General features: G+C 43.8%; 1 protein-coding gene and 1 non-coding gene across 2 annotated transcripts in view; one reads left to right on the top strand and one right to left on the bottom strand.

The window, feature by feature from the left end:
• SIMC1 (SUMO interacting motifs containing 1) overlaps positions 1-13,749 on the bottom strand; it is a 38,722-nt gene extending 24,973 nt beyond the window's left edge. The window contains 1 exon segment of the mRNA XM_087816984.1: positions 13,560-13,749. Within this exon segment, the coding sequence (XP_087673110.1) occupies positions 13,560-13,688 (129 nt within the window). The 5' untranslated portion in view covers positions 13,689-13,749.
• On the top strand, positions 5,303-5,406 carry LOC148093416 (U6 spliceosomal RNA). Its single transcript, XR_015714513.1, has one exon. It is a non-coding gene; the product is annotated as a U6 spliceosomal RNA (small nuclear RNA).
• Positions 13,750-15,266: the final 1,517 nt, after the last annotated feature.

Here is a 15,266-nt window from a genome sequence, read left to right as displayed (position 1 = left end):
GACTATTATCCCCTTGATTGTTTAGAAGTTTCTTGTGTTTCAAGACTCAGCACAGATACCACCATGTGAAGTCGCCCCAACAACTTCTCGCCACAGGTTCATCATGCCTCTCTCATATCCCCACTGCATCTGTACACGCCTCTTTCTTAAACCCAAACAATTTAACTCTTGATTATATTGGAAATGGAAAGGAATTTTTGTCATTTTCCAATTATTCATTACTAGCATATAGAAATACTATGGATGTATTTTATCCCTGTGTCCTCCAACCTTGCTAAACTCACTTAATAGTTCAAGTAACTATTTTTGTAGATCTTTTAGAGTTTTCCACCTAACAAATCATGTTGTCTGCAAATAAAGAAGTTTTACTTCCTCCTTCCCAATCTGTACCTTTTCTTTCTTTTTCCTGCCTATTGCAATGGCTAAGGCATCCAGTATAATTCCCAACAGAAGTGCTGAACAGACATTCTTGTCCTGCTCTTGAACTTAGACTTTCAGCCTTTCATTGTCAAGTGTGGTGTTAGCGATGGGTTTTCAGATGCTTGTGTCAGACTGAGGTGGTTTCCTTTTTTCCTAGTTTTCTGAAGGTTTTAATTGGGACCAGTTGTTAAATTTTGTCAAATGTTTTTTCTGTACAACACAGATGATCACTTTTTATTTTCAGTGACTTTCTAATATTAAATTAATCCTGGGGAGAACACCACCTGGTTATGATGTATTATTCTTTTTCTATGTTGTTGGGTTTAATGTATCAATATTTTATGAAGAATTTTTGCATGCTCACGAGGGATATTTGTTTATAGTTTTCTATTGTAATTTCTTTTACTAGTTTTGCTATCTGATAAAAATGGCCTCATAAAGTGACTTGGGAACTATTCCCACCCCACTCCCTATAGTTGTGTTGGATACTTTTATCTTTTTGAAAGTTTGATAGACATCACCAGTGAAGCTATCTGGGCCTATAATTTGCTCTGTAGGAAAGTTTTTTAAAAAAAACTTTATTATCTTTGTTGTTGAAAGTATTACAGATGTCTCCCCTTTCCCCCCCACTGACCCCCTCCCCAGGCCTTAACTGTACTATTTTCTGTGTTCATGGGCTATGCATCTTTGGTTAATCTCTTCGCATCGCCCCCCTTCTCTCTGAGATCCCTCAGTCTGTTCTGTGCTTCCATGCCTCTGGATCTATTTTGTCTGTCAGTTTATTTTGTTCATTAGATTCCACATATAAGTGAGAACATGTCATATATGTCTTTCTGTTTTAAATTACAGATTCAATAGCTTAGTAAACATCTACTTTTTCTTCTTGTGTTAGTTTTGTGACTTATGGAATTCATTCATCTAAATTGTCAAATTTAGTAGCATAAAATTGTTCACAATAGTCCCTTACTATATTTTTAATTCTATGCTCTGTATAGATCTATTCCCAACTTCTTTTTTAAAAAATTCCCCAAGATTGGTAACTTGTATCCTCTGCATTTTTTGGTTCCCGATCAATCTAGCTAGAAGTTTATCAATTTTATTGATCTTTTAAAAAAAACAGATTTAAAAAAAATCTGTTTTCTATTTCATTTATTTGTTATCATTATTTCCTTCCTTCTACTCACTGTCGATTTAATTTGCTCTTCTTTTTCTAGCTTCCTAATATAGAAGCTTAGACATTGATTTTTCAACTCCTTTCTTTTTTATCATTAGCATTAAAAGCTAAAACTTCCCCTGTAGGTACTGCTTTACTTCATTCCACAATTTGTAATATATAGTCATTTTATTATCATGTAGTTCAAATTTACTTTCATTATGGTCAGAAAACAAACCCTGTATGATTTCAGTCTTTTGAAATACATTGTGACTTGTTTTATATCCTAACAATGGCCTACCTTGCTGAATGTTCCTTGGGCACTTGAGTGTGGCTTTGACTATTGCTCCCTTTGTTACTTTGTTTTTTAAATTGCTTTTAGAGAGAAGGAGAGAAACAGGTCTGTTGCTCTACTTACTCAGGCATCATTGCTTCTTCCCTGTGTGTGCCCTGACCAGGATGGAACCTGCAACCTTGGTTTATCGGGACGACGTTCTAACCGACTGAGCTGCCCGGCCAGGGCTAGTTCAGTTAGTTTTGTTTCACATATTTTGAAAACTGCAGTTGTGGGGTGGCGTGCCAACTGTCTTTTCAATGATGGCCTAATAATGTACTAAGAATTAAGAGAACAGTTACACTACCCCTTCCCCACACCCAGGCTAAGAGAAACTTATTTAGTTTCTAAAGAAGTGGGACCGACCTTTAGAACTTTGGGAAATTGAAAAGTTGCATTAGAACATCAGAATCCAAAGGATTCTAGAGCAGCACCCTCCTTTCATTACTAGTTAGAAAAATCTCACACAGTCAAGCTTAACTCAGCCTCAGGATTAAAACAGTAAGTACAGTATAGGTGCATCTTACTTGGGGATTTGTTTCCAAAGCAAGCCAGTAAGATGAACATAGTGCCTATTCAAAATTACTCTTAAACAGAAGCCAGTGGAAAGGAGCTTCCACTGGCCCAAACTGGGTCTATTTGAGCACAAAACAAACAGCAATTCAAATGGTGCTAGAGCAACTGGACATCCATAGGTAAAATATATGAACCTCGAGTGAAATCTCTCTTATGCCAAAATTAACTCAAAACAGATTATAGACTTAGAAATAAAATGTAAAACTATAAAATTTTTAGGGGAAAAAAACCTACAACAGGAGAAAAATCTTTGGGCTCCAGGGCCAGGCAGTTTTTAGACAACACTAAAAGCACTATCTATAGGAGAAAGTGAGTAAATAAGACCTAATTAAAATGACAAACTTTTGCCTGTGAAAGCCCATGTGAGGAGGATGCCATACTGCAGGCTGGGAGAAAGTATCTGTAAGCCACTCATCCAACGAGGGACTAGTAACTAGGGTATGTAAAGAACTCATAACTCAACAGTAGAAAACAAAGCTCAATGATAAAATGGGGAGAAGAGAATAAACATTTCATTGAAGAAGAGAGATGGCAAATCAGTAGATGGAAAGATGTCTGACGTTATTAGCCATTAGGGAAATGCAAATGAAAACCATAATATCGCTTAATGTTAACAAACACTGCCTTTATAATTACTCAGTGCGCTTATACATTTTTGGAGGGCACCCTGTATTTTAGTCTTTGTTCCATTTTCCTGGCACAGAGCTGAAACCCTTGTAATTTCCAGTGACAGGGATAAGAGGCGCACTATTTTGTTATTCATAATAAGCCCCTTTCAACCATATCTGAGTTTATTAATGACAGCAGCAATGACTGAAAGCCCCCAAATGGCTTCAGGATTAAGGCCAGTTGCCTGAGGAACCATGTGATTAGAGAGTTAGTATTTTCAGCCCCACTCCCTCAATTTCTGGGGAGGGGAGAGAAGCTGGAGACTGAGTTAATAACCAATGGCTAAAATTTCATCATCATGCTATGTCATGGAGCCTCCATAAAAGTCCTAAACCATGGGGTTTGGAGAGCTTCTGGGTTGGTGAACGCATCCATGCACTAGGAGGGTGGCACATCCCAAACTTCACAGGGGCAGAAGCTCCTGCACTTGGGCCCCTTCTGGACCCTGCCTCTTCCTCTGGTGCTCCATTTGCATCATTTATAAGGAACTGGTAATAGTAGTGTTCCCCGGAGTTCTGTGAACCACTGTAGCAAACTATAGAACTTTGGGAGAGGGTCTGGGAACCTGATTTGTAGCCAAGTTTGACAGAAGTGTAGGTAAGTTGTGTAGGATCCACTGATTACAATTGGCATCTGGAGTTGGGGGCAGTTTTAGGGGACTAAGCCCCTAACCTGCGGGTTCTTCCCCAGCTCCCAGTAGTGTCAAAACGGAATTAAATTGTAGTGCACCTACTTGGCATCCAGAGAATTGGAGACGCAGTTGGTGTGGAGTACAATTCTCTACACATTTGGTGTCAAGAGTGATGTGAGTAGAGAAAGTGTTTTCTTTTAGCTGCCATTCACATATAGGCAAAAGTAAACTACGTTATTTAGATACACACATCAGGTAGTAAAACTGTTGGGAAGAGCAAGTGATTACTATGGAAATCAGGAAGCAGCTGGGAGGTGGGAGGGTAGCAGGCCATGAGTTAGGAAGTATTTCCTCTGCTTCCATCTTCTATAGAGAATTGGTATAATTTCTTGTTTAAATGTTTAGTAGAACACACCAGTGAACCCATTTGGGCCAGGTGCTTTCTGATTTTGAAGGTTATTAATTATTGATTAAATTTCTTTAATAGATATAGGTCTATTCAGATTGTCTATTCATAGAAGTTTTATAACAAAACATTTAAAATTTTAAAAGTGTTTGTTCTCCCCTAACATATAAATCTAATAAATTCTAAACAAAATTCCAATGGATTCCACAAAGAATAACAGTATGTCCATAACAGTGACATGTTAAATACATTAGTCTTTAACGCCAAAATTCCACTGTAAGAAACTTGTCCTACAGACATATTTTTATGAAGAGCTCATCACATCATAATCTGAAACACAAAAGAGAAATTAAATTCAATAGGAGATTGGTTAGATAGTTTTTTATAACATTAGGTAAGATGGAACTGATAAAATATTTATTGAATGAATATTTGTGCCAGGTTACCACCTTATGCACTCAGAATACCGTTGTGAGCAAAATGGACACTAGTCTGAATGAGATACTAATATTTTTTTAAATGCAAGAAATATATTAAGTGGTTTTTTAAAAGTTAGTATGATTCCATTGGGGAAAAAATTAAGACATTTATGTACCTTTGTGTACATATACAGAAAACTTCTGGGATAATACACAAAAACTGTTAGTTATGTTTGGAGAGTGGGAATGTACAGGGGTGGGTTCTTACTAATGTCCTGAATTATTTTCCTTTTTATAATTTTAAAATTCTTTTTATAATTTAAAATGGGGTAATTTTATTTTTCAAAATATGATTGTGTACCTTAAAGAAAAACCCCAGAGAAGCCACTGGAGGGTACAGGGTTTCCTTTTGGAAAGAGTGAAGAAAATGTCCTAAAATTAGATAGTGGTGATGGTTGCAAAATTTGGAATTTATGGGTGAATTTTATGTATGGATGGAATTCCATCTGAATAAAGCTGTTAATGGAAGATGGGAAAGTCATCTTTGGCCTTAAGGGAAGCTTACCTTGATTTAAGATCCAAATTATTTTGACATCTGATGTTTTAAATTCAAAATGTAGGTGAATTTTGCTTTCCACTCTATGACACAGCTGTATTTTTAGTTCCAAAAAATATTTATAAAAAAATTAGCCTGGTGCTCACTTGGGCAGCACATACACTAAAATTGGAACAGTACAGAGATTAGCATGGCCCCTGGGCAAGGATGACACACAAATTCGTGAAGCGTCCATAGTCTGGGAGATATTGGGTTCCTCGTGTTGGGCTTTGGAGAGCTTGTTCCAGAGGCTCTCTCTGGGCTTGTGCCCAGGCTCTCTGGGACTCCCATCTGATCTTAAAAAAAAAAAAAAAATTAGCCTGGGATAGATGTCAAGTTTATGCCTTGGGTCTCCCATCACAGAGGGTATTTTGACATATCTGTAACGTAACTTACCAGGAGGAAAGAATTCCTTAGAAAACTAACAATAAGAATTCTGTTTCTCCTTAAGTAAATAGTTACTGAGCACCCACTATATTTGAGGCATTAAACTAGTTGCTGGGCATACTGGGGATATGGCTGTGTACCACAGTGAACTTACTCTTTCAGGAAAGAGGTTGAGAAAGAAAAAGTGGTTTTAAAAAATATTTTTTAAAGTACGTGATAGGGTTTAAAAAAGTAATTTTTAGATTAAGAAACCCTGGTGGGTCCATTCTTAAAAAAAACACATTAAAAAAATAAATTATATATTACAACTTGTTTCCCTCCCGCCCCAACCATTTGTTTCTAGCATCCCTACAGGATGCTCCCTTGGAAACCAGGTGAGAGGTTCACAAGTTTATCCCAGGATTTTCAAGATTGAGACTAGTGGTGGTAAAACTGCTCTACCCATTAGCACTTGGTTGAACCTTCCTCAGTTTCCTCCTCTATCAAATGAGGATAGTAACAGTATTTACCTCGTGGGGCTGCAGTGAAGATTACACGACTTAATCCACTCAAAGCACATATAGGGTGTGAGGCATGAATGCCAACTATTCTTAATATGTGATACTCACCACGACTAACATGTTCAACCCTGGGTGACAAATAGTCATTCAGAACCAAAACATTAGCTCCTTGATAAGAAAGGCTCAGGATCCAAATTGCCAAGAAGAAAGTCTAATTGCCAAGAAGAAAGCCTCATAAAATGAGAGTTATACTATGCTTCTAATTAGGAAGACAATATTATAAAGATATTAATTCTCCTTTAATTAGCTTACAAATCTTATCTAAGGGTTTTGAATTGGCTGTAATTTTGCCCTCCAGGGGACACTTGGCAATGTCTGGAGACATTCTTGGTTGTCACAAGTGGGAGGGCTACTGCTGGCATCTAGCTGTAGAGACCAAAGATACTGATGAGCATCCCACACTGCGGGTGACAGCCTCCCACAACAAAGAGGTATTGGCCCAAAGAGACCCTGATCTACTGAAATCCTTGACAAAATTATTCTAAAGTTCATTTGGAGGAGTAAATGGACACAATAGCCAATAAATCTTGGGGGAAATAAAGGACCGATAATTGCTCTACTAGATACAAAAAATATTGCCAAACCACAAGAATAGACAAATCAATGAAACATAAGAGAAAATCCAGAAACAGACATAAGCGTATAAAACAACGTGTTTCAAATAAGTGGAGAAAAAATGATTATTTAAGAAATTATTCCTGCATAATTAACATCATATTTGATGAACAACATACATTCTAATATCAAGAATGGTTATTGCGGACATTCTGTGTGGTAGTTCCTCTTTTCCTGAAAAGCTGTTCTCAAATTGACAAGTCTTCAACTCAGTGCTATCTTAGAAATAAGGCAACAGAGTCTCTGGTAAACGCTGGGCACACTTCACGCATCTAAAACATTTCAGACGAAGAAAGAGCTAAGTGTTAAACGACACAGGAAAATAATACCCGTACAGGAAAGACTTTTCTGAAAACAAAACGAAGATGTGCGAATGCGCACACAAGAACCTTAAACTTTATTGAGTAAAGTAGATTTCTAAATTTAGTGTGTAATCCCAATTTTATTTTTTTATTTTATTTTATTTTTAAATATATCTTTATTGATTTCAGAGAGGAAAGGAGAGGGAGAGAGAGAGATAGAAACATCAATGATGAGAGAGTCACTGATCCCGCAACCCGGGCATGTGCCCTGACCGGGAATCGAACCCTGATCACCTGGATCCTAGGTCGATGCTCAACCGCTGAGCCATGCCCGGCCGGGCTGTAATCCCAATTTTAAAAGTACACATTATTTGGAAGTTGATGAAATGATTTTAAAGTCTTTGAAAGAATAAACATGCAAAACTAGCCAGAAAAATTCTAGGAGAGTAATGAGGTGCTTCCTCTACTTTTGATTAAAATAGCCTGTAGCAAAATATATAAACTACATAGAACTTTACCACTTAATAAAGTAACATTTCAAACCACTGGGTGAAAAGGACAGGGATTCAACAAGTGATGTTGGGACAACTGGCTAACCATCTGGAGAGGAAAATATTAGATTACCATTTCATCCCTTGTTTGAAACTAATTCCAGGTAGATTAATGAATTAATTAAATGTAAAGCATATTTTTGCCCAGCCGGGCGTGGCTCAGCAGTTGAGCATCGACCTAGGATTCAGGCGATCAGGGTTCGATTCCCAGTCAGGGCACATGCCCGGGTTGCGGGATCAGTGACTCTCTCATCATTGATGTTTCTATCTCTCTCCCTCTCCTTTCCTCTCTCTGAAATCAATAAAGATATATTTTAAATAAATAAATAAAAATAAATAAATAAATAAATAAATAAATAAGTAAATAAGTAAGTAAATAAATGTAAAGTATATTTTTATAACCTTAAGAGTGAGGAAAGCCTTTCTAAGCATGACAACAAAGACAGAAATTAAATAATGGAAAAGAGTGACAGAATTGGCTACGTAAAACTTAGAGCTCCTGTGCCCGACTGGAGTGGCTCAGTTGGTCCTGTGCACTGAAAGGTTGCTGGTTTGACTCCCAACCAGGGCACATACCTGGGTTGTGGGTTTGATCCCTGGTGGGAGCATGTACAGAAGGCAACCAATCGCTGTTTCTCTCTCTTTCTCTTCCTCTCTCTAAGCATGTCCCCCAGGTGAGGATTAAAAGAAAAAATTGTAACTCCTGTAAAGAAAACAAAAAGAATTCAAAAGTTGGGGGGGAAATGTTAACATGTATGACAAAGGAGTCTGTTACTCGTTTTTCAGTACAAATTACCACAAACTGGCTGGCTTAAAACAACAGTAACTTATCCTCTCAGTAACTTATCCTCAAAATGAAGGTGTCTGCAAGGCCACGCTCTCTTAAAGGTTCATTGGGAGTCTGTTCCATGCCTTTCTTTTAGCTTCTGGTGTTGCCAGCAATCCTTATCTTGCAGCTGTTGCATAACTCCCATCTTTGCTTCCATCATCACATGGTGGTTTTCCTCTGTCTTCACACTGCCTTAAAAGGGCACCAGTCATATTGGACTAACGGCCCACCCTACTCCATATGACTTTGTCTTCACTGATTACATCTACAATGACCCTATTTCCAAATAGTGAGAGTTAGGACTTCAACGTATCTTTTGGGAGGACTCAATTCAACCCATAATGAATCCAATACATGATATTTACATAGTAGGAAAAATAACACCCCAATAGGACAGAAACAGATACATATATATATTTATTTATCTCCAATAAACATGTACAAGATGTCCACCTCTACTACCAGCTGAGCACACACTGACCTCTAGCCTCACTAGCTGCTCTTCCACCCCTTGCCTTCACCTGGGCTAGGCCCTGGATGTTCTTCCTTCTGTAGCCTCTCAGCCTAGATGATCGCATCTAAATCACTACAGCCTATGTGCTAGTGACACCAAATTTGTGTCCCTAGTGAGGACTTCCTCCATGGCCTCCAAACTCAGCACAAACTTCACATCTGGCATCTCCAGCTGGCTAACTAACACCTTCAAAACAGTGGTCTTGAATCTTTCCTTCAACTCTGTTCCTCCCCAAGTCGTCTTCATTTCAATGAATGGCACCAGCATGCATCCAGTTGTTCAGGCCCAAACCAGGCCATCCCTCTTGATTCCTCCCTTTCCCTCCTTACCCACATCCAAGCAGTCAGGACCCGCCGATTTTACTCCCTAAGTATCTACCGCGTCCCTCAGGTCTCTGACCCTGCACCACCGCTCTAGTCTAAGCTATGGTTGTGTCTGGTCTGGACTATAGCAGACAGCTCCTAGGCTGAGCAACCTGGTTCCACTTTTGTCCACTTACAGTAGCTGACTATACTTCTGGCTTGTCTGGGACAGTTCCAGTTTACTTGCTGCTTGATAACCTGTCCAGTTAGCACCCCCTTTCATGTGCAAAAGGATCCCCATCTGTATGAGAAATTATACAGTCACCTTACATTATAGTCTTTTCATCTCATAACAGCTAGAGTCACCTTTTAAAAACGTAAATCAGATCATGTCATTCCCCTGCTTAAAATCCTTCAAAAATGTCTTGCTACACAGAATAAAACCCCAATTCCCTGTGTGGGCTGCACGGCCTGTGACCGCGCCCACCTACTTCTCACCTTTTTCGACTGTGTCCTCGGCTCACTGCATTCCAGCCCCCCCCCCCCCCCCGGCCTTTGGATTCCTCCAGTAAGTCATGACCATTCCCACTTCTAAGCCTTCATTTTTGCTGCACCCTTTGCTTCTACCTTATTTCCTCAGACCTGCTCATAACAAATCTGTTGTCATTGTGGTCTCAGATCAAATATTAACTCCTCAGAGAGGCATTCTTTGAAAACACAACCTGATGTATCCAATGCCACCCAAGTTCCTCTCCAGTATGTCGCCCACTTATTTGTGTATTCCTTGTCTTTTCCCACGAGGATGCAGGCCCATTGTTATCTTGCTCACCTCTGGTCCCCAGGGCCAAAGGCTCAATAAGTATTTACTGAAAGAATGAATTACAACCAAAGAAAAAAATTAAAACCATGATAGCTCAGAGTGTGGCTGTCAAATCAGCAAAGATGAAAAGAATGAAAAGGCCTCATGTTCCTTCCTAATACTCTGTATGTCACCCGACATTACACTTATGTGGCTAAATGTGCGTCTCTCACTGAGTAGAATGAAATCTCCATGAGGGCAGGACTCGGTTTTGTTCATGGCTGTATTCGCAGCACCTACAAGAGCCTGGCAAACAATAAATATTTACTAAATAAACTGACACTATCTAGGGGTGACTAGGTAGTGAAGATAGTGGTATTATGAGACTACAGTGGATATACAATTTCTGTAGGAAATTCTGTAGGCAATGTATGTCAAAAGCCCTCAAAGGGGGCCATACCTTTTGACTCAACAATCTCACATCTAAGAGGATCTTATCCTAAACAAACAAATAAAGAAGGGTACAAAGATTATTTATGAGGGAATTCCTTACTGCACTGTTTATAATAGAGAAAATTTAGAAACAACCAGCATGATATCCATTAATAGTAGATTATAAATATTGTAAATCTGTATAATGAAATACACTAAAAATATTGGTAAAAATGTGTATTTATTAGTGTGGAAAGAGATAAAAGTACACTACTAGAAAAAGGCAAGCTATAAAAAACACATATATAGCAAAACTTCATTTTTGCAAAAACAAGTATTGGGGGACACATGGGTATGTATGAGCACACATGTACATTTACAGATCCCAGTTCAGACAGACATACATCAAAATGTTAACATTCGTTACCTTTGGATAGTGAGATTAAGGGCAATTTAATTTTCTCCTTTATATACATTTCTAAATTTTTTTGGTAATAGATCAACCAAAATCAATCAACTATCTGTATAGGTTCAGTGCGGAAAAGAAAAAGCAATAAAAATTACTGAAAACACAAACCCACTTCATCAACTTAGTGAAATTCCAAAGCCCAGGTTAAGACCCAGGAGTTAGAAATATTAACTACAGTATTGGATAGAGCTTCCTCATTTCCTAAATTCAAACACATAGCTTCCCCTCAGTCAATACTGTAAAAAAGAAAAGAAAATTATAAAACTTGTTTATTTCATTGCCTGCCAAGTGTGAGGTCAGGCCTGCCTGAGAAATAACAGAGTGTAGCAAAAGCTCTCATTTATGCTGGGCATTTTCCTTGCATCACCTCACTACAAATCTTCTAATAGCCTTGCCAGGTAGGTATTAATGTTCCCAAGAGCAAACACTGAGAGAGATGGCAGAACTGGCCAAAGCTCACACAGCTGCTATGTTGGGGTCATGATTTGCAGAGGTCTCTCTGACCTCAGGGCCTTGAAGAAAAGCTGGACTAAGGTGCTTGAGGCTTTATAACCTTGCAAGTCTCTCAATGCCTCTGATCTTTTACATGGTTATCCTACCACCCTTATCTAATTGGCAAGCGAGATAAAAGGAGAAAAACTTGAAATTTTTAGAAAGCTGGAGTAAAAATATCTAGAGAAGTAAGATTTAAATTGGGTATAACTCTCTGGAACTTGCCCTTCATTTCTCATCAACTCAAGAGGCTCAAGAGCAAAAGGCCAGGTTAGTGGTCACGGGGTGAGCAGTTAGAGAGGGCGCCGAAGTACATGTGAAGGGCCACAGCAGACCACAGACGGGGATAAGGGTGCTGTCCATGTGCTTGAAGAGGGAAGCTGGGCTAGGATGAGGGAAGAGGGGTAACACTTGGGATGAGCGGAAGCAGGTAGGAAGGACCAAGTTCAAGGGGGACTGAGAGGAGGCGCAGTAGGAAAGAGGAGGGACAGGGAGGAAAGGCAGCTGTGAGTTATTCTGCAGTATCTTTTCCTTGACCATCTCAGTCACTCTTACGCCTTTGGTGCTTTCTATTTGGATAATTACCAAATCTCTCCCTCCTGCCTGTTCTTGGAGATCAATTTCTCTGGGAGGGCGACATCCATGTACGTTTCCGTCAGCACTTTAATTCCAGTAGGTCCAGACTGAAAAGGCAGCGTCCCCTGCACACCAAGCCTGCTCCCACTCTTGAACTGGCTCCCTGAACAAACTCCCACCTGAACTGCGCCCCCCCCCAATCATTATTTCACCCAACGGATGTTTACTGTGGACCTACTATGTCCCACACACTGCCAAGTGCTCGGTACATCCGTTCACCTACCCAGTTGGATCACTTCTACCTTGGAAGTCCCTTGTCTGCCCACCTCATCTAAATTCTTTACTGAGACTTTTGAGGACTCCTGCTTGGATCGTGGCAGCACAGCACCATCCGTGCACTGGCTGTGCCTCCGCATTTCATTCTCCATTCATTCACCTGGGACGCGAAGGGGGGCTGGCTGGGGAGGGGACTGAAGGAGCAGGGGCTGCATTTGTCTTGAAGGAGTTTTTGCACAGGAAGAAAGGCGGTTTCCTTAAACGGTGTGTTACAGATCTATGAGACCGCGCGGGCTCATGCCTTCATTTCTGGGGTGCGTGGCTCTGCGGGGCCGGGAAGACCCTTGGAAGTCTGAGGGTGACAGTCCCGGGGTAGAAAGCCTGTCGGCCTCCGGCCCCCTGAGTTCTCAGCAGCCACTTGTTGAACAGGTCACCTTCTGTGAGAGGGACCACGGTCGTCCTGCTCTCCATTGTATCCCCGCCCCCTAAAACGTCTGGCCCACAGTAGGGGGTCCAATAAATACCTGTGGAGGGTTCTAGAAAGGCAGGGGCCACACACACACACACACACACACACACGTTTTATTCTCCACGTCAGGGAGGACAAAGACTAGGGAGGCCGAGAGGCAGAGGAACGGCGCAGGACGCCCCCTCTGCTCCCGCAGGGCCCGCGCCGCACGCGTCTGCTCGGCCGGATAAATCGCCCCCCTGCATAACTCCGACGCCGGGGCCCCGCTCGGCCGCCAGGCCCTGGAGCGCCGCCACCGTCTGCCCAGGCCCGCGACTCCCCCGCCCGGCTCCCGTTACCTCCCCGCACACACCTGCACCCACCGCAAGCCAAACAATTACAGGCTCCCGCGTGCCGGCCTCGAGGTCGCGGCCCGCCCCCGGGAGGCCCCGTCCCCCGGGGCCCCAGCCCCCACCCCGGCCGAGGCTCGGGTCAGCCCCCGGCCCGCCCGCCGCCCGCCGCCCGCCGTGGGACGTCGCCCATGTGCTCGGCCGCCCCTCTCCAGCCCCTCTGGCCGCTCGGGCTTCAACGCGGAGCCCGGAGGCCTGGCCGCCCCCGCCCGGGCCAGCCGCGCTCCTCGGGGCCGGGCAGGCGGCGAGGCGGGAAGCGGCTGCAGCCGTGAGGCGCCACCGGGCGGGCGGGCGGGCGGCGGGGGCGCCGGGGACCGCGGGCCCGGCCGGCGGGGGCGAATCGGCGCGGCCCGAGCGGGGGCTGCGCCGCGGCGAAGGCGGCTCGCGCACTCACCACGGTCCGGCGGGGCGGCGCGCCGGGGGTCCGGGACAGGGCCCGGCGGAGCCTCCGCGCTCGGCCCGGGCGGGTCCCCTCGGAGCTCTCGGAGCCGCTGTCGTCCGAGATCACGATGAAGTCCTCCATGGCTGCGGGCCCCGGCCGAGCCAGCGCGCGGGCGGCCGGCGACCCAGGCGGCGGAGGCGGCGGCGGCGGCGGCGACTTCGGTTCCTGCGGCTGAGGAGACGGCAGCCGCGGCGGCGACAACCCTGGCCATCACCCCGCAGGCCCCGCCCCTTCCCGCCCAAGCCCCGCCCCTTCCCGCCCCTAGCCCCGCCCTCTGGCGCCGAGAGCCGCGCGGGCCCCGCCCCTTCTGGCCCCGCCCCCAGGCCGCGGGCCGCGGGCCGCCGGCCGCCTGCAGCGCGCCGCGAGGTCAAGGCCGTGGCCGCGGCGTCGGGCGGGGCACCCGCGCTCCTTACCGCCGGTCCGGGAAACCGGACAGTCACGCTGCGGGGGGTCCCGGCCGGTGCTCAGGGCCGGCGTTAGGAGCTGCTTGCCATGGACTCCAGTGTGAAGCTCGGAGCCACCAGGCCTGGGACTGAGCCGAGGGCCCCCTGCAGAGTGGGGACCTGGCCTCGAGCTGCTGCGGGGGGGGGAAGAGGGCCCCCGACTAACTAGGGGTGGGGGGCCTGACGTCGGGACTGATTGGGGGGAGAGGGCCCCCCCCCACTTCTTTGTGCACATGTGCAAGTACATCTGTAAGAAAAATTCGTAGAAGTGTAGTTACTGGGTCAAAGGCAGTGTTTCCCTGGCTAGTTGTTTCAACAAACGATGCCAAATTGCTCTCCTGAACTGTACCCAACCTGCAGTGTCATCCACAGCCCACGTCGCTCAGAGATTTATTTAAACTGTGAGATTTAGACACTTGTTCAGTTGACAATAGGATCAGAAACTGAAAAAAAAAAAAATGCACAAAGAGAAGCCGTGGGGTAGTAGATGCTGCGGATAATTAGATGTTACGTTCGAGAGCAAGGTTGTAAAGATGAAGAAGAGATGCCCAGGAGAAGGGGCGAAGTGGTAGGTAGTGGTTGGTTGTAAGGCAGCATCATTAAAACCAAGATAGGATCAGTGTCACAATAAAGGTGGGGTATTGACACAATCCTGCCTCTGTGGCTCCGGGCAACTAGGTGAAACGTATTCACAGATACAGATGAAAATGTGCTTATTAGAAGGAGGATCAGTCCTTATCAGGTGCTGTCTAAGTCCTGTCTCAGGCCGTGATTGTCAAACTTTAGTGAGCATCAGAATCACCCAGGAGGCTGGTTAAAGAACGGATTTCTGGGCCCCACCCTAGAGTTTCTAATTCAGTACCGTGAGCTGTGGCCGCAAAATTTGCGTTTTTAGCAAGTTCCCAGCTGCTGTTTATACTGCTATTCTGGGGACCACTTGTTGAAAACCAGCGGTCTCGTGGACAGGGAGTTTATGGCCAAGAAATTTCAGACATTCTGGTGGAATGGCTGAACTCATCCTTGCGGTGAAGGGATTCCTTACATTGGATTCACCAAATGCCAGTAAACCTTCAGCTTATTTAACTCCCTGCTTCTTGAAACACTGTCTTCTTGGGGCTCCTGTGACTCTGCACCTCTCTTACCTCTTCTTTTCAGTCTCCTTACCCTGACTGCTGCTCTTCTTCCTGCCTCTTAAATCTCGATGTCCCTGGAGTTC

Source organism: Miniopterus natalensis, chromosome 4 (assembly GCF_054644295.1).
Source record: "Miniopterus natalensis isolate mMinNat1 chromosome 4, mMinNat1.hap1, whole genome shotgun sequence".
Taxonomy (NCBI): Eukaryota; Metazoa; Chordata; class Mammalia; order Chiroptera; family Miniopteridae; genus Miniopterus; species Miniopterus natalensis.
This window is presented reverse-complemented; position numbering and strand designations above follow the sequence as displayed.